At 50.0% G+C, this 24979-nt stretch overlaps 1 protein-coding gene across 1 annotated transcript in view; it reads right to left on the minus strand.

The window, feature by feature from the left end:
• The window catches only part of SCARF2 (scavenger receptor class F member 2), a 76235-nt gene extending 58951 nt beyond the window's left edge, over positions 1-17284 (minus strand). Inside the window, exons 1-6 of the mRNA XM_075060093.1 lie at positions 17253-17284; positions 15937-15995; positions 11902-12003; positions 8368-8887; positions 7913-8131; positions 5769-5897 (exon numbers count right to left, since the gene is read on the minus strand). Coding sequence (XP_074916194.1) covers positions 5769-5897; positions 7913-8131; positions 8368-8887; positions 11902-12003; positions 15937-15995; positions 17253-17284 — 1061 coding nt within the window. The remainder of the gene's footprint in view (positions 1-5768; positions 5898-7912; positions 8132-8367; positions 8888-11901; positions 12004-15936; positions 15996-17252) is intronic.
• Between the last annotated feature and the right edge of the window lie 7695 nt (positions 17285-24979).

Below are 24979 nucleotides of genomic sequence, written 5' to 3' on the forward strand. Positions count from 1 at the left end.
ACCCTGCAAAGCCCTCCCTGCCAGGTGCCATGCGTCAGACATGACTCTGGCCTTGACCTTCCGCAGCCAGGGTTGGAACCACATGGTGCAATTTGTAAAAGGGATGCTCCAGTGCCCCCCGCTGGACTCAGCCGGCCAATCACAGAGCTGCTTTTCAGTTCCCTAAGGAAGACATCAACACCCTCCTTGGAAGCGTAAGCCAAGCTCTACACCACTGCTAGCACGGTTTCCACGGGACACATGAGAATGCAGGCCCTAGCAGGACATCTGGGAAGCCATGAGTGTCTTAGCCCCAGCCCCAAAACTGTACCACACACCTCAAACATCAAGAGAATCAGAATTGCAAAGCTGCAGCATAGGTGTGCATGCATGTGTGCCCACTGATCTGTGCCAGGCCATCAGCAACGTCCCATCAGCCCCTATCCCCCACTTCAGGGAGGAGACAATAGCCCACACTCCTCTGCTAGGGTTGGAGGCAGTACTGCAGCTTTTGCCCCTGATCTCTGGCAGCTGCCATGATGACAAGGAGAGATTATTTCTATCCTAGCTGCTATTTCTCAGTTTAGTAGTAAATCTCCCAGTCTGACTGATAAGACCCTTTGAGGGAGACACCTACACAACTCTGTTTAATAAGGGCCAACAAGAAGCACTTAGCATCGGCGACCTGGCTGTCCAGAATTAATCACTGCAGTGTGGTTTTGAGGAAACAAAGCAGAGCAGTGAGGCAGACAGTGATTAGTCAGACAGCAAATTTTCCTCAAGTTAGCGGTTCCATCAATCACTGAAGAGGAGTCTGGAAAATGAAGAGTTGAAACAAACAAGTGATTTCACTACAGGTGCTGCTGGAGATGCAGTGAGCTGGGTAAGCAAGACAAATGGTCACAACACTCATCTGTGCAGTACGTAAGGCCCTGGGCTTACACATGAGAATGATCATTTGCTGTGAAAAACAAAACCTCTAGGAAAAAGTGTGAAAATCTAACCTGGCCCCCGTTTTTTGCTCACTGGGCAGACAGCAGCCTGTGCAATAGAGTTGCACTGCATGACAGAACTCACTCGAAGGAGGGAGCACAAGACCCGCAAGTCATTCACGCAGCTAGATTGAATGGAAAGCACTTCCTGGGCCAGTTTTGGCAGAGAAGGAAAGAACCTTCCCAGGACTCTTTTGGTTTCTCAGTTTGTTGTTTCTCCCTTTTCCAGTCGGAAAATGGAAAAAAGGAAAGGAAAAAAAGGAAAAGCGGAGGGGAAGAAAGGGAGAGACAGTATGTGCACAATGGTGGCAGGGGAGGCTGGGAGGTAAACAACCCCCCCCCCAATAAATAATTTTCTGATTACTTTTTCTGGTATTAAATTTCAAATAAGTAAAAACAACCCCCAATTTCAAAAAAATTGAAAAAAAATTACCTCCAACTTTTTGAATTTTAGGTTCCACCTGAGTTGGACTTGCTCCAATCTAAAGCAAAATCAGCCCTGGCTCAGCTGACATAGATTCAAGGCACCCATTGTGATCATCCAGTCTGACCGCCTGTATCATACAGGCCATAGAACGTCCCCACAATAATGTCTGCAGCAGATCTCTTAGAAAAACATCCAGTCTTGATTTAAAAATGGTCAGTAATGGAGAGTCCACCACAACCTTGGTAAATTGTTCCAATGGGTAATTGTTCTGCTAAAATATGTGCCTTATTTCCAGTCTGAATTGATCCAGCTTCAATGTCCAGCCATTGGATTGTGTTCGACCTTTAGCTGCTGGATTGAAGAGCCCATTATTAAATATTTGTTCCCTATGTAGGTACTTCTAGACTGCAGTCAAGTCACCCCTTAACCTTCTCTTTGTTAAGCTAAATAGATTGAGCTCCTTGAGTCTATCACTAGAAGGCAGGTTTTCTAATTGTTTGATCATTCCCCAGACCAAAGAGGGGAAGAACATCTTCACACACAGACTTGCCAACCTACTGAGGTGGGTTGTAAATTACTTTCAAAGGGGGCAGGTGACAAAAGGTCACAGGTAGCATAAAAACAAAATCTAAGAGAGAGCTAAATGTTGGGGCAGTGGGGAGGGGACATGGAAATTTACAAGAGGCTCAAAGGAACATCAAGAGCGAAATCAGGGAGGGAATCTGCTCAACATCATAAATTTCTATTATACAAAAATGCAAGTAGTATGGGGGAAAACAGGAAGAACTAGACGTATGGGTACATAAGCTAATTATGACATAACTGGTGTCACAGACTTAGTGGGATAAATCTCATGATTAGGATATTGGTATGGGGGGTATAACTTCTTCAAGGAGGATAGGCAAGGAAAAAGGGAGATGGTACTGCATCATATGTCAAGAATATATACATGTGTTCTGAGGTCCAGAAGGAGGAGGGAGGAAGACCAGTTGAAAGTCTCTGGGTAAAGCTAAAAGCAGGGGAAAATTGGGGTGATGTCATGGGAGGGGTCTACTCTAGACCCCCAAATCTGGAAGAGGAGGTGGATGAGGCATTTCTAGAATAAATAACAATATCCAAAACACAAGAACCTGGTAGTAATGGTGGACTTTAACTACCGAGACATCCATTGGAAAAGTAACATGGCAAAACACATTTCCAGTAAGTGCTTGGAATGCATGGGGGACAATTTTTTGACCCAGAAAGTGGAGGAAGTAATGAGGGGGACAGCCATTTTACACCTGACTCTGACCAACAGGGAGGAATTGGTTGCAAACGTGAAGGTGATTCTAAGGAAATGAAGGAGTGAGAGCAGCAAAATAAGAACAATGGACTTCAAAAAAGCCAATTAAAGTAAGAGAACTGGTAGGGAAGGGCCAATGGGAAGAGAATCTGTGGGATAAAGAAGTTCAGGAGAACCAGCAGTTTCTCAAGGAGACAATACTAAAGGCACAACTGCAAATTATCCCAATACAAAGGAAAGACTGGGAGAACAGTAAGAGGCTAATGTGGCTCCATCAGGAGTTCTTTAACGACCTGAAAATCAAAAAGGAATCCTACAAAAACTGGAAACATGGATGAATTGCAAAGGAGGAATAGAACAGCACAAGCACGTAGGGACAAAATCAGAAAGACCAAGAGACAAAATGAGTTACACCTGCAAAGGACATAAAAGGTAAGAAGAAGAGGTTCTTTAAATACATTAGGAGCAAGAGCCAGACAAAAGGAAAGTGTAGGTCCTCTACTTAGCAGGGAAGGAGAGCTAATAACTAATGACATGAAGACAGCTCAGATGCCCCAGCCCCTGTTTGAGTTAGGGGTATATAGTACAGGTCATGGGCAGGTCACAGGCTGTGAATTGTTGTTTACTGCCCGTGACCTGTCCATGACTTTTACTAAAAATACTCGTGACTAAACCGTAGCCTTAACCATGATCCTCAAATCTTTCCGAGTCACTGTTTCCAGGGATAGAGTCCCCCATCCTGTAAGGCTCTGAAGACTGTTATCAGGTCTGCCCTCAGCCTTCTTTTCTCCAGACTAAACATGCCCAGTTGTTGTAACCTTTCCTCATCGGTCAGGTTTTCTAAATCTTTTATCCTATATTTTGTTCCTAGGTGTATATATTTATATTTAGTTGTACTAAAACGCATATTATTTGTTCGTGCCCACTTTACCAAGTGATCCCAATCATCACTGACCAGTCCTCTTCAATATTTACCACTCTCCTAATTTTTGTGTCATTTGCATAACAACTAAACCCGTCTTCCCATCAGAACGAGGAATATGGCAGCTTTTCTCCCTCCCTGTTACATGCAGCAATTCATACTCCTCCCTCCAAACACTATCTGCTCTCATACAGGAAGAGGGAATGCTCTTAGGGTTCAAGATAAGTCTCTCCAAGACAGAGATCTTACCAACTAATTGAAAGAGAAACCTGAATTTCCAGTAATCTTCAGGCTTGGTAAACCACAAGAGGTAATAATTTCAGCCTGTGAATGAAACCTTCCCTAGGATCCTTGACTAGAGCACTTACTACCTACCATTAAAACATGCAGTGAATCACTATTAGCAAAGATTGGTTACCATGAATTATTCCCAAGGTTGTTATATACACCACAAGGGCTGACAACGGAAATATAACAAAGGGGAGAGAGAAGGCACAGGATCATTCTTAGCTGGAACCACTCCTTGCACTGAAAAAACAACCAGCACTTTCCTAAAGCACATTGTGGAAGTTCACACCTGCTTCTGCAATCACCGTCAGCATCCCGGCTGCTTAACTGGACAAGAAAATTTTCCAGTGACTCTTGGTTGAACTCTCAGGAAGAGCATGTCTCTGTATTCTCAGCCAGTTACCACCAGAAGGACTTTGAGAAAAACCACAGTGGACATTTTCCACAGCAAGGGGCTCTACAGAGAGGCTTCCCGAAGCGATTCAAGGTGCTTTGGGTGGGACCTGGCAGACTCATGACACCACTGTCATTGTGTCAGCAGAAATCTGGCTCGATCTAATTACAAACCAAGCACACCAGCGGATTCTGGGCTTTTTGTATTTTGCTCGCAGCACGGCAGGTTTTTCATGTTGAATGAGGTGTGCCTATTTATGTTTGAGGGATGAATGCGCGTGTGACATGAACAACACAGGATGTGTTTTCTGTTCCATTTCAAAACCCTTCTGAGAGTTCTGCTTGTTTATTTGCTTTGCCGCTGAATTTCTCAGTGGGTTTGTGTTGTTGGGTTTGTGTTTGGCTGGTTTTTGATTGGTGAAAAACACAAAAAGCCCCACCTTCTCTGGACTGGGTGGAACACCCTGACAGGAGTGGGTGGGTGAGATTCTGTGGCGTGCATTGTGCAGGAGGTCAGACTAGATGATCATAATGGTCCCTTCTGACCTTAAAGTCTAAAAGCAGCACTGGTGTACTCGGGGCTTTTTCCGAGTCATACGTTTACAAGGTGTATGAAGGATGATAACGAATGTGCAACAATACTGAGTTGTCTCTGGAATGGTGGCAGGTGACAAGGGTTTGGAACGTAAGCTATTGCTTTACTTGCAATTACTCTCTTCTATTAAGAATTGTGTTCAGTTTGTCCCTCTACTTTGGGATCTCCCAGTGAAAACCAGCATAACAACAAACAGAAAATATCACACAAAATCCAGGTATATTCTTCAGCAAATTCTGCTTGAGTGTTTAGACGAACACCGGGCAGCCTGGAAGGGGCGGTTTGTAAAAATGAAAAAGTATAGTGCTTGGCTGCACCTGAAAATAGGAAACAGGCTCAGGATAATTTCATTGATGGGGTTCAAGCAGATGGAAGCTGGGAATGAAGAAATAAGAATAACTTTGCACTGATACATTGCGGGTTCATTTGATCTGAGACATACAGAGTCCCTCTCACCTGCCACTCCAGCTAGTACAAAAACGAACAGCAATCAATTAGCTGCCCCTGGAAGGAGTTGTGCTTCCAATCAAAAGGCACCGTCCTCCCCCTGCAGGCTCCAAAGAGATTATTTCGGGGACACTGTCAGTGCTTCCCAAGGCTGAGCCCCGGCACCTCTAGACTTGGCAGTTCATAGACCCAGCACCTCTGGGTTTGCCGTATCAGTCATGAAAGTAAATTGTTTGAGCCCTGGCACATCTTTCATTACAAATTAAGCATCGGTCAGTGTCATATTCCTCTGGGCTCTCCCCCACAAACTCCTTTCCTGGGGATGTCAGAGACAGCCCCACCCATGTGCCCAAATCCAGGTGTGTTTATCCAGACCTGTCTGCAATGGCTGGAGCACCCAGCACGCCCAGCTGCAAAGAGCGCGAGACACGAGAGTTACTTACTAGGTGCCATGAGAGCCTGCCCGGCAGAGGCATCGGCCCGTCTCAAAGTGACACTCCCCGTTGAAGCAGTCGCTGCACACAAAGGCGCAATTCTCACCATATGTCCCATTGCGACACTTGGTTTCACACCTAAAAAAGGGCCAAGAAGAGCAGGTCACAGGCAGGCACCAGAGGAGAGAACGCCCTGGGAGACGGCATAGCCATGTTGGCAGGGTCAGGCAGCTTGGAACAGCTGCTGGACTCTCCAGACAAACACATTGGAGTGCTGCAAAGCCACTGCCCTTGTGTAGTCCCTCCCTGTCCAGAGTACAGGGGCTGTGCGGACGGAGTCACCAGGAGCCTTTAGCCAGTAGAAGGACTGAGCTTAGCTGTGGGGAGCTCCCAGGCCATTTTCCACCTCAGCCAGTTGACCCTTGGCTCCATGCAGGGAGTGCCGGGCTCAGGGTCACGTATTGCTCACAATGTTTGTGAGGTATGTGGGCAGCAACAGGAAAGGTTCTGCTGCCTCTCTCCACAGGCTGGGCTCTTTCTAGGCCTCCTGGGAAAGCAGCAGCGTACGTCAACCCCAGCTCACAGCACTGCCTGTGCGACACGCTAGCCGGGATTCAAAGCATAAGGCCACTGCAAACGCTCTGAGAGCTCCACATTGTGAATGAAGGTGGCCATTGGGGGAGGCAGCTTTAGTGCTGGCCTGGCACTCTTGCTACGGGATTACAGCCTGTCTGGTAGGTGAAGCTGTGATTGCAGCAGAGATGCACCTCCTGAGACCACACAGCACAGACAGGAGTCGGCAGACCCTTCAACACCATCCTGGGACACTCTCCTCTTCCCCTTCCTAACCATGCTCAGCTTGAGATACCTTTCCCCACCATTTCCTGCCCATGCTGTGCTCTGAGACCGGCCCCCAGGGACATCCCGCCAGCCATTGCCCACACTATGCCCCAGGACGTCCCCACGGGTCACTGCCCATGCTCTGCTCTGAGACTGGCTTCTAGCTGGAGCCTAGGCCCAGCCATAAATTCCTTGATTTAACAGAGAACGCAGAGCAGGAGCTGCTTGGATGGCACTTTCTGCCAGGATTAGAGGTGGGACAGGATATCCTGCCAACCTGATGAGACAGTGACCCATCTGGTTAGACGACAGCCCAGTGAAACATAACTCATCTTCCTGCTAACCATCCTCCCATTTGCTGGGCTTACAAACCCCTAGTGAATTCCAGAGCTGACAACATGGAATGGAAAGAAAGGGTCCGTATGAGCATCCCCACGGAGCTGCCTGCACAGGCCACCTGCTCCAGTGTAGCAGCAAGCACTGGGCACATTTCAGTGCACTGGAACAGGGAATGATTTGACGGAGCTGGGGTCCCTGGGTTGAGCAATGCCCTGGAGCAGCCAGAGCCACCAGAGCTGGGAAGAGCTCACTATAGCTTCTGCAATGCATGGCAAGAGGCCACAGCTCTGTCCTCTGCCGGCAGCTTCTGGGCATTGAGGAAGGGGCTGCCGTTCTCTCTCTTGGTTCGTCAGAGGCACTAGGGCTCTGTTTCCCTGCAGGCTGGATTAGGCCAGGCCCCAGCGAATGAGGAACACCCAGTGGGCAACAGGTTTGGTTTTTCTGATGTGTTTCCATTGTACTGGGCTCAGATGCTGCATCCTGTACAGTGTGCTCCCCCAGGGCGACACGCTTCTCCCTGGGGTGCTGCATCCCACAGGCTCACACACGGGAGTAAGGGTGCAGGCTGGTGGCTTTCAGGTACTGAGGGAAACATTTTGCAGTTCCTGACTTTAGAGGATAGAGGCTGGGGCCAGAATGCTCTGACTGGCCAGGACAATGTCAGTCTGTGACTGACCAGAGCTCCCAACAGGGCGGCTCTGTGGCAGGACTGGGGCATGTTGACCAAGTGCTACACAAAGCGCCAGCATGTTGATGCCCCAGAAGGAGGGGAGAGCCAATCCCGGAAGAGGGCTTTAAATGGCATTCAGAGGAAGGCAGCATCGTCTAGTGGCTAAGGCAAAGGTTAGGAGTCAGGGGACCATATATCTAAAGTAAGTAGTGCCACAAACGTCCTGCGTAGCCTTAGTCACTGTGGCCAGTGGAAGAACACAGGAGCGTGCAGCCTGGTTGCGCACAAAGCAGCCTCCACTCACCTGTCTCCAATCCAGCCGGGATTGCAGTGCGAGCACTTGCCATTGATGTGGTTGCAGGTGTGGCCATCTTTGCACAGGGGGCAGATTTTCTCACAGCCGTCTCCGTAGAAGCCTGAGGAGCAGGCCTGATCGCACTTGGTGCCGTTCCAGCCAGCTTCACACGCCAGGCAGCGGCCATCCGCGATGGTGCAGGGCTGCAGCCCTTTGCACTGCCCACACCTACAGATGCCAACAGGGAGCACAACCCAGAATGTGAACAATCATTTGAACATCCCCCGTGCTAGCCTCGTCTGCCTGGGGCTCACCCCTCCCCCCTGCCCCATCATGGGCAGGACCAAGCTGTAACTGCACAAGGCAGGTGAAACAGGGACCATCCTCAACTTGCAAGAACACCAGACAGGCAGAGCCCAGTGCAGCATGGGGGCCTGAACCTGCCCAAAGCCCTGCACACTTACCGCCTCCTGCAGCCTTGTCCGTAGAAGCCCGCTGGGCAAGGCTCCCGGCAGTACTTGCCCCGATATCCCGGCTCACATGTGCAGGTGCCATCCACCTGGTTACACTTCCCCTTGTAGCACTGACAGTAGCGGTCGCAGCGCGGGCCAAACATTCGCTCCCGGCACTGACAGCGCCCGCTGAACTGCTCACATGGAGAGTTGTTGCAGACGCACTGGTTGTTGCAGCCCCGACCCCACCAGCCGGGCTGGCAGAGGCACGTCCCCGTCTGCTGGTCACACTGGGAGTTGAGGCTGCAGTAGCAAGAACTGGAGCACTGGGGACCCCACCAGTTGGGCTCACAGGTGCACTTGCCCGTCTTCTGGTCACATTTGCCGTGCTTGCAGAGACAAGCGTTCTCACACTTGGGCCCCCAGCGATTGGGGTTGCACGTGCACTGGCCCGTGACGTCCTCGCACTGGCCATTGGGGTGGCAGCTGCACATTTCCTTGCAGTCTGGACCCCAGAACTGGCGGGGACATTCTGCAAAACAAGCAACACACCAGGACTTACTGAGCAGCCACCGAGCCCAAGAGGAGGGTGTAGGGGTCCCTGGGTCGGTCACCAGGCCCCTCCTGCCATCATCCTGTCAGCTTACATATCAGCTGTAGCTCCTTAGAGGACTGCACCTCCAAACCCAAGTTTAAAGGCGCCCCACCCAGCATACTCATCTGCTGACTGTAGGTCTGAATAGCCCTGGTTCGGCCCCAAGAGCAGTGCAGGGCACTTGCACGACAGCAGCCGAGCATCATTTGCACACTAGCTTCCCCAGCACATCGTGCACGGGCTCTGTATCTGCACATTGCTCTGCCCTGGCAGGGAAAGCAACCCAGCAGGTCCTGCGAGAGTCTATAGCGCCCGCTGCCTGTGCTGCTGCTCCTGCTGCCACCAAACATGCGATTCCGAGACAAGGCGGCCAGGGAGACAAGAACGCAGTAGCTGTGCCAGCATCTCTAGCCGTCTCAGTTTGGAAACAATGTCAGCTTCCAACCAAAAAGACAGCCGAGCAATTTCCAGCAGAACCCCCTAAAGCACCCTGTAACAGGCAGGCCTGGGCAGGCCCAAGGGAAAGGGGCTGGGAGCCAGCACTGACGCAGCTTCCAGAGGCAACAATTCCAAGAGCCGCCTGGCTGAGCTCAGGACAGGCAAAGCCTGGCCTCTCCCTCCCCTCCTCTCATGGCTTTCCCACTGCAAAGTGCCTCTTCTCCTTGGTAGAAATTTGTTCCTATTTAGGTGAACATGTCTGTTCTGTTGCATGACTTCTGTCCTTATCCTTAGCTGCTTCACCCTGCACACCTAGCTTTGTAACAAAAGCAACCTCTGGTCAATCAATCAAACACACCTTCCCCTGTGACTGACACGGAGTCTGATTCACAGCTGCTCAGAGGTGGGGAGGAGGCCTCCTGCCTAGACAAGGAGGCAGCAGAATCTGGGTAGGCTCAGGGAGAGAGGTCTGGTGTGTTCGCCATTCCTTAGCTACAGGGGCCAGCCAGTGCTTAATTTGTAATTAAAGAGGTGCTGGGACTCAAGCAATTTTTTTACTTTCATAACTGATGTGGCAAGCCCAGCGGTGCCAGGGCTCTGAACTGCCAAGCCCAGAGGTGCCGGGGCTCTGAACTGCCAAGCCCAGCAGTGCCGGGGCTCTGAACTGCCAAGCACTGGAGCGGTCACCAGAAGCGAGTCAGCAGAGGCTGGTTATGAGACATGTGGAGTTTTTCGCTGGTTCAGGGTTCTGATTCACACATAACTCCACCTCTCCCCCAGGAAGCAATAAATGAACCCTGCAGTGACTGGCCCCTCCAGGCTCTTTATAAATGCTGGGCTCTGGGACTGGGACCCCCCCAACACACCTTGCGAGGTTCCAGCCCAAGCCTGAATGTCTACACAGCAATTTTACAGCCCCACAGCCTGACCCGCACAAGCCCAAGTGAACTGACCTGGGCCAGCCCCAGATGTTTAACTGCGGGACCCTTAATGGGAGCAGACTTTAGCCCATGCACTCCGAACACGGTTAACAATGCTACTGATGATGCCTAAGCCAGAACAGACTCCAGCTGCCTCTTCTCTGGCCTGGACTGGGCTGGGCTGGCTCCACAGGGATAACCGGAGTAAGGAGGAATCAAAGCCTGTTTACGTCAGTGGCATGAGCAGACTGACTGCAAATCCAGCAGAAGCTGATCTGCGGAGTAAGACGGGACCATTAGTCACTCTTCTGGCCACACTAAATGAACAATAAGATTTCGGCCCCAACCATTCCCCTAGAATTGCTGGGCATCTCGCTGCAGACTGTGAGACTCTGCACTTTGCTAAACCCTGGCAGCAGGTAAATGAAATGAGGATCCCAAGAGGCTGTGGGGGCCAATGGTGTCAGCTAACGCCTCATTCTCGTGCTCTCTCCGGGGTATGGACAAAGAAAGAGAGAAGCTTGTCGTTATTCAGCAGCCAGCAGAACGTCTCAGTTTGCTTTCCCAGAAATCCCCCTTGTGGCTTGAAACTTTCCATTCCTGGTGCCAGCCTGAAGGAGACGGGGGGCAGGGAATTTGGGGGAAAGCCTGCACCACTTCTGCCTGCAAGGAATACGTTGTTGCTGCTCTGTCATTCACTTAGAGAGTGCTGTCAGTTTCAGAGAGAGTTTGGGTGATTTGCATTCTGTACCCAGTGCCTCGCTGGGCGGCTGGGGGAGGCGAGCCTGCTGTGCGAAGTGTCAGATTGGTTTGGGGAAAAATACAGCTCTGAAGCTTTGCAAAACACTGCGGTGAGCCTGCACCCTGGGAAGCGGCCCCACTGGAGCGGGAACAAGGATTTTGAAAGGGGAAAGCTTTGTCCAACTGCTTCTTCTAGCCCTGCCACCCCTTACGCCCATAGCTCCTGGGATGGGTTTGTAGGGGTGATCATTCCTGGGCACTTGGACCCAAACTGACTCCCTGGAGGGCTCCAGCCTTGTGCTTGTAACTCAGTGAAGCATGTATAAGCAAGCAGCTGGAGCAGCATGCTGTCACCCACACACCAGCGTGGCCCTCGTAGGACCCAACGTGGGCTCCTAGAGTGCACAGAGGCCGCCCTGCTCCATGCTTCTCTTTAGAAGATGCAATCCAGCTAGAATATGTCAGCTTCCAGGCAAGGAGCAAACAGAACAATTTGCAGCAGAGACCCCCTAAGAGCAGCCTGTAATGCCCAAGCCTGGGCAGGTCCCAAGCAAAGGGGGCAGCGGGTATCTATCCCAAGTGCAATTTTTAAAGGAAAGAGCACAACATGCCAAGGGGCCAATACGACATCAAACTCTTAGAGGGCATGTGCAGTGGGATGAGTTAACCCTGCGCTCCCTGGCTGCTTTTATCATCAATACTGCAGAAGCAGAGCTTTGGCACTCACTGACTTTACTCCATATGCACCAACCCAAGCTCGGTGGGGCTGTGTCACTCAGGTATGGGATGGCGCCAGGACCGAGGTTAAGAGCTGCTGAGACCAGCTCCAACAGACTCCTGATAGATACTCACTGGTGTCACAGTTGGCCCCGAAGTATCCATGGCGGCAGCGGCACTCGCTGGGTCTCACGCACAGCTCGTTCTCCTTGCAGGTGAAATTCCCCTCGCACACGGCTGCCAAGAGACAGGGAGAGACGTGATACAGTGACAGGGCAGGGAAAGGCAAAGCCGGGGCTTGGCACTCTCCGCTAGAGAAGGGAAGGGAGGAAGTCCCCCGGTAGTCTGGGAGAGTCGGCACTAGGCAGCACCACCACTCTCCTCCCCACCTCCCCTTAGGAAGCCAGTGGCACCAGGGCAAGTCCCCGGGTGGAGGTGGGATCCTGGATGGAGCCAGGAGACAGCGGCAGAATAGCAACTGGTGACTCAGTGCTCTGCGGACTGCTGCCTTCTGGCTACCTGATAAGGTGCTTTGGGTGGAAGATCAAGGACACCAGGGTGGGAGAAGGCAAGAATCCAGTCTGGGGCAGTCAGGGTGACCAGATGTCCCAATTTTATAGGGACAGTCCCAGTATTTGGGGCTTTTTCTTATATAGGCATTTATGACCCCCCTACATCCTGTCCCGATTGTTCATACTTGCTGTCTGGTCACCCTCAGTGTGGTGCTGGTCTAAGAGAAGGGGGCTGCTCCCCCTTAGCCTCTTCTTGCCCTGGAGTCGGGCAACAGCAGTCTCACAGGACTCTGGGTGCCACACTAAATCCCACAGCGAGGGCTCAGCTGGCAAAAGCAGGTGTCATGACACTCGGATCTAGCAGGAGCTCTGCCTGGGAAGTGGAGGGGGAGAGGCCTAGCTGACAGAGAGGCCCTGCCTTGCCTCTGGGCGAGCGACAGGCCAAGGGTGCTGCAAGAGGGAAGGATGGAAGTCACGTGCAAAACTCTGGATGGAACATGGCAGTTACAGGTAGAAAGGGCCAATCCTGTTACAAACCTAAATGAACACAGTCGTCAAAAGAGGCATCAGCCAGCCATCTTCAGGAGGTGAGGGGATGCCAGCCTCCAGGCCTTGGGAATGCCAGGCAGCCTCTGGCAGACACAGCTAAGGCAGCGCCTGGCAGCATGGTGCCAGCTGACTCGGCCAGGTTGGCGCCCCCGGAGCATCACAGGGCGAGGAGGGGAAGGGTGCCTGCCTCCTTTGTCACAGGCGCTGACCTCCAGGAGGCATCACATCTCATGGAGCTTTGGTTGCCCTGGCAACAGCACACCACACGGATTCGGCTGGGGCATGACACAGGGGGCAGAGCGTGGGTCAGACACGTCTCCTCAGCCACCTGGGTCCAGCAAAGCCAGCAAGGGTCAGCAAAAGGCTCTCCATGTCCTCTGCTGGAGACAACTCCCTGCCCGCGCGGGCTCTGACCCTTCTGCTCTGGGAGGAAGCTCCTCCTCTGTCCTGGCAGCCAGCAGCAATGCATGGTGGGGCGCCCAACAAGGAGGCAGTGGTGCTGCCTGGGGCTAGCCCGAGGCTGAGGAGAGCTCTGGCTGGGGAAAGCACAGGTATCCTGTCCAGTGCTCGATGCTGTGCCTGGCTCCTGTTCTCCCAAGGTGACCTGGCTGGAGCCCCGCCTGCCCTGACCAGCATCCCTGCAGCGTTCTGCCCACAGGGGTAGAACCTCACTGGCCCCAGAGCAGCTGACCCACACTCAGAAAGGGGCAACATGACTCCATGGTGCTCTCTAGTCTGGGTGTGTCTTCGCTAGGCACCTCCGCCCTTCCTCCTGCATGGGAACTGGGCTGCACCGATCCCTGCGGTGGTCACCTCCAGGCTGCCTTACTGTCGCACACTGTGCATTGGGCTGAGTGTGGGTGAAATGCAAAAGCTGCAGCCTGAACACAGGGTAGCAGCCCCTCAGTGGGCCAAGCTGCCGTGAGCACTTCTCCCTTGGGCTCAGTTCCTTCCACTGGTTCCCAGTCTACAACCTGTAAGGCCAGGTTCCAGCTACCTCAGTAACCATATCTGCACCCATGACCAACAGCTATGCACAACACGGCTCACAAGCCCCAGCCGAAGCCCACGAGAGCTGTAGGTGAAGCACTGTCAGTCACCAGCAGAGCCTCCTCACCCAGGGAAGGGAGCAGAGCAGAGGACTTCATACAGTCCATCTTACCTGGGAAACTCCCAGATGCTATGGTGATGACATTGAAAGCCCTCAAAGAGACAGCTAGATTACATAAACCAGACTAGTGGTGAGAACAGGCCTAGGGCTGAGGAAACCTGGATTGCCTTCCTGATTGACTCTGACTGTTGTGAGACCTTGAAAGAGGCTTCCAGATGGAGACACTAAGAAGTTAATGAGTCCCCCACCTCATGAAGCATTTTGAGAGTGTCAGATAAAAGTCACTAAACAAAGTATCATAATTAGCATTAAATGCAAACCTTGAGATATTGGTTTGTTATATTGTTACCTCCGTATATGCAGGAGATGCAAAGGGCCTCTCTTAATTTTCCTGCAGGAACCGTAACCTCTGAATTCCCTGGAGTCATGTGATACATGCCCAGCCTGGATGTCGCATTCGAGTGAGGCTGTGCACAGAACACACATAGGCAGGAAGCCTTTCCTCCAGCACTAACAACGTAGCAGCTGAGCAGCGCAGAGCAATACCACACAACAGGAAGTCAGGGATACTGGGGCCAGCTGGAACCGCGGGAAGTTTTACAGGAATCCAAAAATAGCCTCCCAAACTTTCACAGCCGCGCGCTGGGAATGCAGATTCCAAGAACTCTCAATCCCCACACACTCACTCTTGCAGAACTGAACTCGACAAAGGCCTCTAGACTGAGACGCTGAAAGCCGAGCGTCAGCCCCCAGGGGAGCTTTGAACCACTGACAATAGCCGATTGATTGTAACAGTACCTTCCGATGACCCTACCCTGGAGCAGCCCTGGCCAGAGCTCTCCTGGCAGAAATGAAGAGCACGTCGTGGAGTACCCACTATTATCCTGCCATATCTAGGATGTGCCTCAGGTTACGGCCTTGCTTTCCACAGGGGACTTCATTGAGTGTCCACAACAGAGCTCCAAATTCCCATCACTTGCTTCTTGCACTCACTGCAGACATGCTCAGGCCGAATGTCAGGCACTGGAGCTGTAGCAACGTTCACTGAAGCGCTTCATGTTCCACAAATGCGGCCTTTCTTTTCTTTCCAGCCCCATATCTCGGTACCCCCTCCTTCATTTCTCTTCCTCTTCCCCCCCTCAGCGATGAGGCCTCTCAGGGAGCAACATCATCTCTCCACGGGGGCTGGGCAGTACGCTCTGAAACCCATCAATCTACTCCCATGACTATCCAAACACAGGCCGATACAGAGTCATGGGAGGAATCTGAGGGGCAGAAAGGGCTGTTCCCAAGGGCTCCACAGAGTGTAAATGGCCAGCCCAGAAGCTGAGTTTCATTCTCCTGCCAAGGCCCAAATGAAGAACCTGGTGTGTGACAAGGGCCCAAAATGACGAACATTTCAAAATGATTCATGCAAGACAGACTGCTGTGGGCTTCTTCCCTTGAGTGCACATGGCTCTCTTGGCTCGGCTAAACAGCTGTCAGCAGTAACAGCAAGGAGACCCCAAATCTGGGTGGACAGGCAGGGACTAGTGCTCGGACCCACCTCTCACAGAAGAAGTCAGACACTGCTTGTGGAACTGACATCTGCACTTTGCTGTCTCCCGGAGGCAGCTGGCACCATGCTGGGAAGGGACGCCAGCTGTGACTAGCTGTCTGAGGGGAGCCCAGCTGCAATCCATCAGCTGCAATGCCACTTTACCAAGTGAACAGGAGTTTTGGGATATGCTCACTGCCCTGGGTACTCTTGGTTTCTTGCAGACATCCACTGTTTTGCTGCTGGTCCCTGCCTCACCCCCAGAGCTAGTTCTGATCAAGGAAGGAAAGGTGGGACCCTCCCAAAGAAAACCCATGGACACAGAACTCTGAGCAAGGCAGGCTTTGAGGGAGCCACACTCAGATACAAGGGGGCTGGGAACACCCTTCAGGGATGGGAGGACAGGTGGCTCTGAGGAAGGAGGAAGAAGCAGTATCTGAAGAAGGGATGCTGGTGCTTACCTATCAAACACTCGTCTCCTTGTTGCCTCCATCCTGGGCAGCACACAGACCCAGAGAAGCTGCACAAAGGAAAACACAAAGGTCCGGTTACAATTCTCATGTGCCTCGGTCCCTCTGCCAAAGGCTTCCACTTCCTCTGGAGAGAGCTTGCTCTCCTGCGTGATGGGCCACAGCTCTGAGACAGCCACCCCAACCCAAGGGCTTGAAGTGAGTCAGGAAGGCCCAGGCCTCCACTACACCCAGCAGGCAGGCCTGTTGGAGAGGAAGGCAAATATCTGCAGCCAGCGGCTGCAAGTCCTGGCTGACACAGGGACTGGGGAACTCACTCATGGTCTGCTCTGCTCCCCCCACCCCTTGGAGAATACTTTGGGGCAAATCTCCTTCTCCTCGAGGGTTGTCCAATGCAGGGTGCTGACGGCTACAATGCAAACCAAACAAAGGAATTCAGCTGCAGGGGGTCTCAGAGCCTGAGTCAACTGACGTGGGCTCACCTTATGGGGCTAAAAAGAGCAGTGTGGACACATTCCTGCTTGACTGGGGTCCAGGCTCTGAGACTCTCCCCAGGTTTCAGACCCCAGCCTCCAGCCCAAGCGGGAACAGCCGCACTGCTAATTTTAGCCCCACAGCACAAGCCCCGCGAACCCGCATCATAGAACCACAGGGACCCAGGGCTGCCCAGAGGATTCAGGGGGCCTGGGGCAAAGCAATTTTGGGGGCCCCTTCCATAAAAAAAAAGTTGCAATATTATAGAACACTATATTCTCGTGGGGGCCCCTGCAGGGCCTGGGGCAAATTGTCCCACTTGCCCCCCGCTCTGGGCGGCCCTGAAGGGACCAAAAGGGTCATCTAGTCTAACCTCCTACCAAGCTGCAGGATTTGTTGGGTCTAAACCATACAAGACAGATGGCGCCAGTCTCCTTTCGAAACTTCCAGCAAAGGAGCTTCCACACCCTCCCTCGCGTCAGTTGGCCTGGGCTCTGTGACTTGCTCCACAGAGTTTTTCTTTGCAGTGTAGATGTATTGTATGAGTCTGGTCGGAAGATAAGCAAGGGATGATGCTTTCAAGATGCCACCACCGCTCACAGCCATATCTCAGTCTCATCTGCCCCAGCTGGTGCAGAGGAACAAACCACCATGTGTCTACATGAGACGGGGCCTGCTGGCGTGTGAGTAAAGGGCCAATCCAGACACGCCTGAAGTGATGCTAGGTTGGGGGAAGAAGCAGGAGGAGCTGGAGAGGATACCAGCAACAGAGAGGCCATAGTCTTCACAGGAAAAGTTTGTCATCCACATTTCCCATTTGAAAATGGAGTTACCATGATGGTTTCATTTCTTCAAAACTCTCCATTTTGAAAACTGTTCAATGGAAACATCAGAAGAAACAGAGTCCTGTGGCACCTTATAGACTAACAGAGCATGAGCTTTCGTGGGTGAATACCCACTTCGTCGGATGCATGCACGAAAGCTCATGCTCCAATACGTCTGTTAGTCTATAAGGTGTCACAGGACTCTTTGCTGCTTTTACCGATCCAGACTAACATGACGCCCCCTCTGATACTTCAGAAGAAACGCCACCTGATGCCTGGCCCAATGAAACGGGCTGGGGGCGGGGAAGGCTTTCCATTTTTCTGCATGGCCTGTTTTGATTAGCTAACTCAATCACATGCTTTCTAAACAAAAACATCTCATTTTCAGCATCCCCCTTTTGAAAATGAAATACATTTTTTCTACAAAAAGTTGCACAATAATGAAAAATTGGAGCTTGGTGGAACACACGGAGCCCAAACGTCTTCACCTCACCCAGATCCATAGAATCCTTCAACTTCTTGACCAGCTCCAGTCAGCCAGCAGGGAGGGGAGAGGATCTGTTACACAGGTCTGAAACTAGAGTCCTGGCAGAGACCAGCTGCAGTGGAGAGAACACTCTGCGTATGTCTACACTATAGTAACACACTTACAGCTGACTTGGGCTCACGGGACTTGGGCTGCAGAACTATAACTTTGCAGTATTGAGGTTGGGGCTCGGGCTGGAGCCCATGCTCTGAGACCCTCCCCACCTAGCAGGGTCTCAGAGTCTGGGATCCAGCCTGAACCCAATTGTGTTCACTGCAATTTGATAGCCCCACAGACCAAGCCCTGCAAGCCCAAGTCAGGTGACCTGTGCCAGCCGTGGGTGTTTTACTGCAATGTAGACATATCCTCTGAGTCCATACCTAGTGAGAGGGGTCAGTCATTTTCTGTTAGACCATCAGTGTCCCAGGCCTTCGTTACCAAGATGAGACTGGACTAAACTCAACTCCTGCTGTGGCCCAAACGTCACTTGCAGCTTCCACTTGCTGTTACAGAAACTGCCCCAGGAACGTTGAACTCTCACTGCTTCAAGCCTATGTACAAGTGGGAACTGCAAGCAGCTACAAGAGAGCGGGTGAGCCAGCCAGCCGTTCTGCCTGGCCCTTGTCTCCCAGAACTTCCCCATTCCAGTCTGCCGTTTCCTCCCTCTCCAAACTTGGCATCTAGAAGCTGAACAAGCAGCTTCTGCACTGGTCCTAGCTCAGCTTCCTGGAGTCAGGCCATTTCAAAGCAGCTCAGCTGCTCTTCTAAGCGCTAGACTGGAGCAGCCGGAGGTTCCCCTTCTGAGACTCACAGGGCAGTTGCTCATCTGTTGCTCTCTCAGGCAAAGTTCTGTCCTGTGGACCATGTGCGAGACATCTCCTGTCACACATATTTGACAGCCTTGTCATAGCTCTCATACCCTGTGCGCGTTTGTGTGTGAAAGAGAGACAGTTGGAGATTGTCAGTAGCGGAGACTCTACCATGACCCTTGGTGAATTTTTCCAGTGGCTGATTACTCTCTCTGTTAAAAATGTACACTTTCTTTCCAGGCTGAATTTGTTTAGCTTTAGCTTCCTGATATTGGCTCTTGCTCTGCTAGGTAGAAGAACCCATTATTAAATATCTGTTCCCCATGTAGGTACTTATAGACTTCTCTTTGTTACGCTAAACAGATTGAGCTCCTTGAGTCTGTCATCATAAGGCAGGTTTTCTAATCCTTTAATCATTCCCGTGACTCTTCTCTAAACCCTCTCCAATTTTTTCAACCTCTTTCTTAAACTGTGGACACCAAAACTGAACACAGGATTCCAGCAGTGGTTGCATCAGTGCCAAATACAGTGGCAAAATAACCTCTTCACTCATACTGGAGATTTCCTTGCTTATGCATCCACGTATTACATTGGCCCTTTTGGTCACAGCATCACACTGGGAGCTCATGTTCAGCTGATTATCTGCCACGAGCCCCAAATCTTTTTCAGAGTCACTGCTTTGCAGGATAGAGTCCCCAGTCCTGTAAGTACAGTCTACAATCTTAGTTCCTAGATGTATACAGTTACATGTAGGCATATTGTTCGCTTGCACCAAGCTTAGGAAGTGACCCAGACCACTCTGTATCAGTGACCTGTCCTCTTCATTTTTTTACCCCAAATGTTGTGTCATTTGCAAACTTCATCAGTAATCATGTTGTCTTCTTCTAGGACATTCATAAAAAATGTTAAATAGCATAGGGCCAAGAACCGATTGCTGCGGGATCCCACTAGAAACAGACCTATTCAATGATGATTTCCCATTTACAATTACACTTTGAGACCTGTCAATTAGCCTGATTTTAATCAATTTAATGTGTGCTACGCTCATTTTATATCTTTCTAGTTTTTTTAATCAAAATGTCATGTGGTACCAAGTCAAATGTCTTACAGAAGTCTAAGTATATTAAGTCAACACTATTACCTTTACCAACCAAACTTGTAATCTTGTTAAAAAGAGATACCAAGATAGTGACAAGATATATTTTCTATAAACTCAAGTTGATTGGCAATAATTATATTACCCTCCTTGAAATCTTTATTAATTGAGTCCTGCAACAGCCCCTCCATTATCTTATCAACATCAGACCAACAGGCCTATAATACTTGGGTCATCCTGTGACCATTTTAAACAATGGCACAACTGAGCTTTCTTCCAGTCTTCTGGAACTTCTCTGGTGCTTCCAGACTTAGTGAAAATCAATGTTAACAGTTGAGTGAGCTCCTCAGCCAGCTGTTTTAAAACTCTTGGATGCAAGTTAACTGGACCTACTGATCTGAAAAGTTTAATTTTAGTAGTTGCTATTTAACATACTCCTGAGACATTTGTGGAACAGAGTGTTATCTTATGGTAGGATTATATCATCTGTTTTTTCCCCAAATACAGAACAGAAATATTTAATAGACACTTCTGCTTTTAACTGATGATTTTGCCATTTCCATCTAGTAATGGACCAATATCATTTCAGGATTCTTTTTGTTCCTAATATACTTTAAAAATTCCTTCTTATTGTCCTTAATGCTGTTGGCCATAATTTCTCTGTGTGTCCATTTGCCTCCCTTATCAATTTTCTACAATTCTAGCTTCTGATCAAAGTTACAAAAAACTTCTGATCTTTATTCACTATTCTCAACTTTTCCATTCTTCCATTTGTTTACACACATACACACACACACTTGCCTCGCACTTCCCCTCCTAGTCAGGCCATTTTTTAACTAATATGGCCTTCTTCCTTGATTGTGGCTCTTGGGCATCTAGTAAAGTGATCTAAAACAATTCCCAAACATCATTCATGTTTTTCTGATTAAATTCTTCCTCTTAGCTGATCTGGCTTATAATTGTTTTCAGCTTTGTGAAACTGGCTCTTTTCAAGCACCAAGTATATACATCATTGATCTGGACTTTATTCTGTTTGCACATTAAAAATGTGCTCAAGTCATTATCACTTATAGCTAAGCTACCATTAATTTTTAGTTGTGATCAGTTCCTCTTTATCCATCAAGACAAGGTCTAATATAGAGTTCCCCCATTTTGGATGCAACACTTTTTTCATGCACAGCTGCATGCAGCTGAGGGGAAGGTCAGACCTTAAGTGTCAGAGAGAAGCTCCCAAATACAGAACAGAAATATGTTGCTGTGATGATTTACAGCCAACTGAGAAGTGTCTCCCCTCTTCCCCCTAGTTTGGAGGTGGGAAGAAGCACAGTCTGTAATGGTACCAGGAGCCTCTCTAGAGCTGGTCTGAAATTTTTTCTCACGGGAAATACTTTTAAATGCTTTTTTCCCCTAAGTTCTCCATGAATAATTTTTCATTTTTTTCAACAGAAACACAAATCAAAATATTTTCAGTTTCCAAAACCCCCAAATGTTACCAGAAATGGAACATTTTTACCAAAACAAACAAACAAAATCTGTTTCTAGGGTTTTTTTTTTCCAGTTAAAACATTTTGAGATGAAAATGTCAAATCAGTTCTAAGTCTCTCTCTTTCAAATGCAACAACTAAACCACCAGACCCTCTGTCCTCCTCACACACACAGCACACCAGTGCAGGGCCTGGAGTGAGCTCCAGGAAACACTGCATCCCTCATGGCCAGGAGAGGAATTTCTCCAGCTCACACCAAAACGTCAGAACCTGGACAGCTTGTTTTAATTCAGCTCAAAGGCCCCTTCTGGGCTGGATCTGTAGCAGTTTACACTCATACAAGGCACAGGTAGTGAAGAATAAGCCAGCTCCAGCCTAACATCAGTTCTCTATAGCTCATCATTAACGTTGCATGGACTTTACTTATCAGATTCGACTCCCTGGTGCCAGCATCTCCACAGCAGCAGCAGGAATCTGATGTGAACTATGTCAGCTTCACTCCTGCTCCAATTGTCGAAGCACCATGTGCAGCAGAATCCAAGGCACATACTCAAGCCTCCATTGCTGCTGGAGGAGTTGATTGTGGGATGGGCAGGACAGTGGCAGAGGTAGACAAGCAGGAACACGGACATTGCCAGATAGGGTCAGACAGTGTCCCGTCTAGCCCAGTGGCCTGTCTCTGACAGATGCCGGTACCAGCTGCTTTAGAGGAAAGAGCAATATACCCCTAGTGGGCAATACTGGCCATAGGGGAACTTGATGGAAGTTTGCACTACCAATATTAATGTTAACCTGCTTTTGATTCCTGCTCAGCTCTCAGCCTTAGCAGTATCATGTGGTGGTGAGTTCCAGTGGTCAATAATGCACTGTGTAAGAGAGTATTTAGTTATCAGTGTTAAATTCATTGCCTTTCAATTTCATTGGACATCCGTTTGTCTGGATTTGCTATCTCAGGGTCTTTCATTATCTCATTTACCTCTAATATGTGCCCTCTTATTCATCTCCTTTCTAACTAAGCAGTCACAATCACTTCTGTCACTCCCTTCGACCCTGCCACCCATCACCGTAGAATCTAAAAATAAATAGCAACAGTGAAGAATCGAGTGGACTTCATGGGGTTTCTGGCTCTTCCTCCTTTTCAGGATCAAACAGTCTCTGCTTGCAGCAGGGTAGTTGCTTTTCACTTTCCTTTCATCCAGAAGTCTCTCTCAGCCTCTGATCATGTTTATCATCCATTTCTGGACACATGTTACATCGCTGTAGTGCTTCTAGTGCAGTCTCGCCCTAAGGCACCTCTCTCCCCCCATTCATTGTACAGGAGATCAGGCTTTGTGAATCATAGTGTGCTCCTGTGATGTGATTTTCTAGGTACCTAAAAGTTAGGCCCTGTCATGCTGCGTCTAAGTTCCTGGGTCACTCAAGGCCCTAAGTAACTCCATCATTTTTGCAAATCTATTACCCTAATAGATTAGTGAGGCAGGATTTTCCTTTGCAGAGACTGTTCAGATTAATCCTTGTCGTACCATGGTCATGCAGATGTTTTGTAATTCTACTTTTAGTTATCGTTTGAGCCCATTTTCCTGGTCCTGAAGTAAGGCTAACTGGTGTGGACAAATTTGACCCTCCACTACTATAGGGGAGCAGATGTAGCCATAACCAGGAGGTTACTCCCTGCAGTGAGGAGAATGCAGGAGTCTGATGGGAGTGTGTGCAGAAGAAAAGGTGAAAAGTTTTCTATAACTTGGATTGCCAAACCAGGTTGTGTAGAGGCTCAATCATACAGGTCACTCCACTTGGCTAGTGCAAGACTGCTCCCTGTTGGACATACTAACATTGCGATGGCAGTCCACTTTTCAATATTCCAAATGACAGGATCCCCATCACGACCCCATGCAGGCCCTGCCCCAGTTTGAGAAGTGGATTATCCTGAGAGTCAGACTAAATTTACTCTTCCATCCCACTTCTCCTCATTATGCCCCCTTCTATTTGGAAAACAATACCCCCTCGATGGTGTTTAACTTGTTGCACGCAGTCATTCCAGCTGTCTCCCTCCCATGGAATATTTGAGGTTTGGGATTAATTTCCACCACCCTCCCCACTCCCAATTATTTGCTGCGTTTCCCCAAAATTCATCTCGTTTTGTTATAATGAAAATTGGACTCTAATGCTAGCACAAAACTAGAGCTTGCTCCTACCACAGTAGAATCACCCACTTCAAACACAATGCTCCAGAAAACCCCAGTGATGGGAGAAGTTCTAATCCTGAGGAGCAGATGAAGGAACATTTTATAGTTATGTAGTGCCTGCTACCTCATTAACGTAAAGCAATATACAAACTATATACTTTAGCCAGGGATCGCTCACCCACCACTGAAACGCAGCCACCTCTGGGGGAGTACGTGGCCTTGCACATAGTGCACTGCAATGCTACACAAGAGAGGAGGCAGGGAATTCAAAAGTCTGTGGAAAACTGTCTAGTTAAAACTGCAGAGAGAATTTAGGGATGGAGAATGTGACTACTCCAGTCCAGGTGGAATTTGGATAGGCCAGGTTAATACCCCGACTCTGAGGAAAAGGCACAGGGGGGTTACAGACAACATTATTCTCCTTTTCAGAAAAAGAAAACAACAAGGCATCAAAGGATCCAAGATCTCAATAAGCAACTTCCGGACATAGGGAAGGAACACTGGGTTCACAGAGCGATACCCTCATGCAACCGCTGTCGCGGTACAGCCATAGAGATGCTATGGGATTCTAACATAGACGCGGACAGGACCTCTGCTAAACATCAAAGAGTAACAAGTGACGGGAATGTAGAGGCCTGAAGCAGGTCTACACTACAGCCCTAAGTTGACCCCTATGTTAGGGCATGTCCACACTACCCTCCTTCTGTCAGCAGGGCACGTCCTCACCAGGAGAGCTTCCACCGACTGAAGAGGAGCCGGGGGAGGGCAGAGGGGCTCTCAGCTCCCTACCGGGAGCCCAGCTGCCCTTCTGGGCTCCCAGCTTCTTGACTGCCAGCCGGGGGAGAGGGGGTACCTGGGCTTCTCAGCTCCCAGAACAGGGAGTCTTTGGGTAACAGCCAGCATGGAGCTGAAAGAGCCAACAGCCCATGTAAGGACTAGACCAACCTAAGCTCTGTGTCCCTTGCAGAGGTGGAGTTATGATGACGGTGCAGCAGGGCACGGATATTGGCGGGACAAGGCTGTAGCGCACACTGACATAATTCGGTCGACGCGAGGCAGCTTACGTCAACCTAACTGTGTAGTGTAGACCAGGCCTATGCACTGTACAGGATGAGAGCATGGCATCTTCTGACCAGGTAAGGCCCTGCTTTATCATGCCATGTGCATAGCCTCAGAAGGGCCCACCACATCTTCCAGTCTGACCTCCTGTATAGCATGGGCCACCAGCCCCACCCAGCACCCGCACACTAACCCAACAACTGAAATGAGACCAAAGTATCTCAGCCCACAGGAGAGCAGACTGGTGTGTGCCACAGGCACAGAACGGGGGGACTGAGGTGCACCTGTGCTGAGGTCCCTACAATGGCAGGGAAATGATTGAGAGAATCCTGGCAAGTGACACCCTTCACCCCAAGGCTAAACAGACCTGGGGGGAAATTCCTGCCCAACCCATAGATGCAGATCACTTAGACCCCGAGCAAGGACCAGCCAGCCAAGCACCTGAGAGAGAATGCTTGGTACCACCTCAGAGCCCTGGCCCTTCCCATCCTATGTCCCTTCTCCAGCCATGGACATCCCTGATGCTTCAGAGGAAATAGATTAAAAAACCCCCACAGAATACATGGTGTGGGGAGG

Source organism: Chelonoidis abingdonii, chromosome 22, assembly GCF_003597395.2.
Source record: "Chelonoidis abingdonii isolate Lonesome George chromosome 22, CheloAbing_2.0, whole genome shotgun sequence".
Taxonomy (NCBI): Eukaryota; Metazoa; Chordata; order Testudines; family Testudinidae; genus Chelonoidis; species Chelonoidis abingdonii.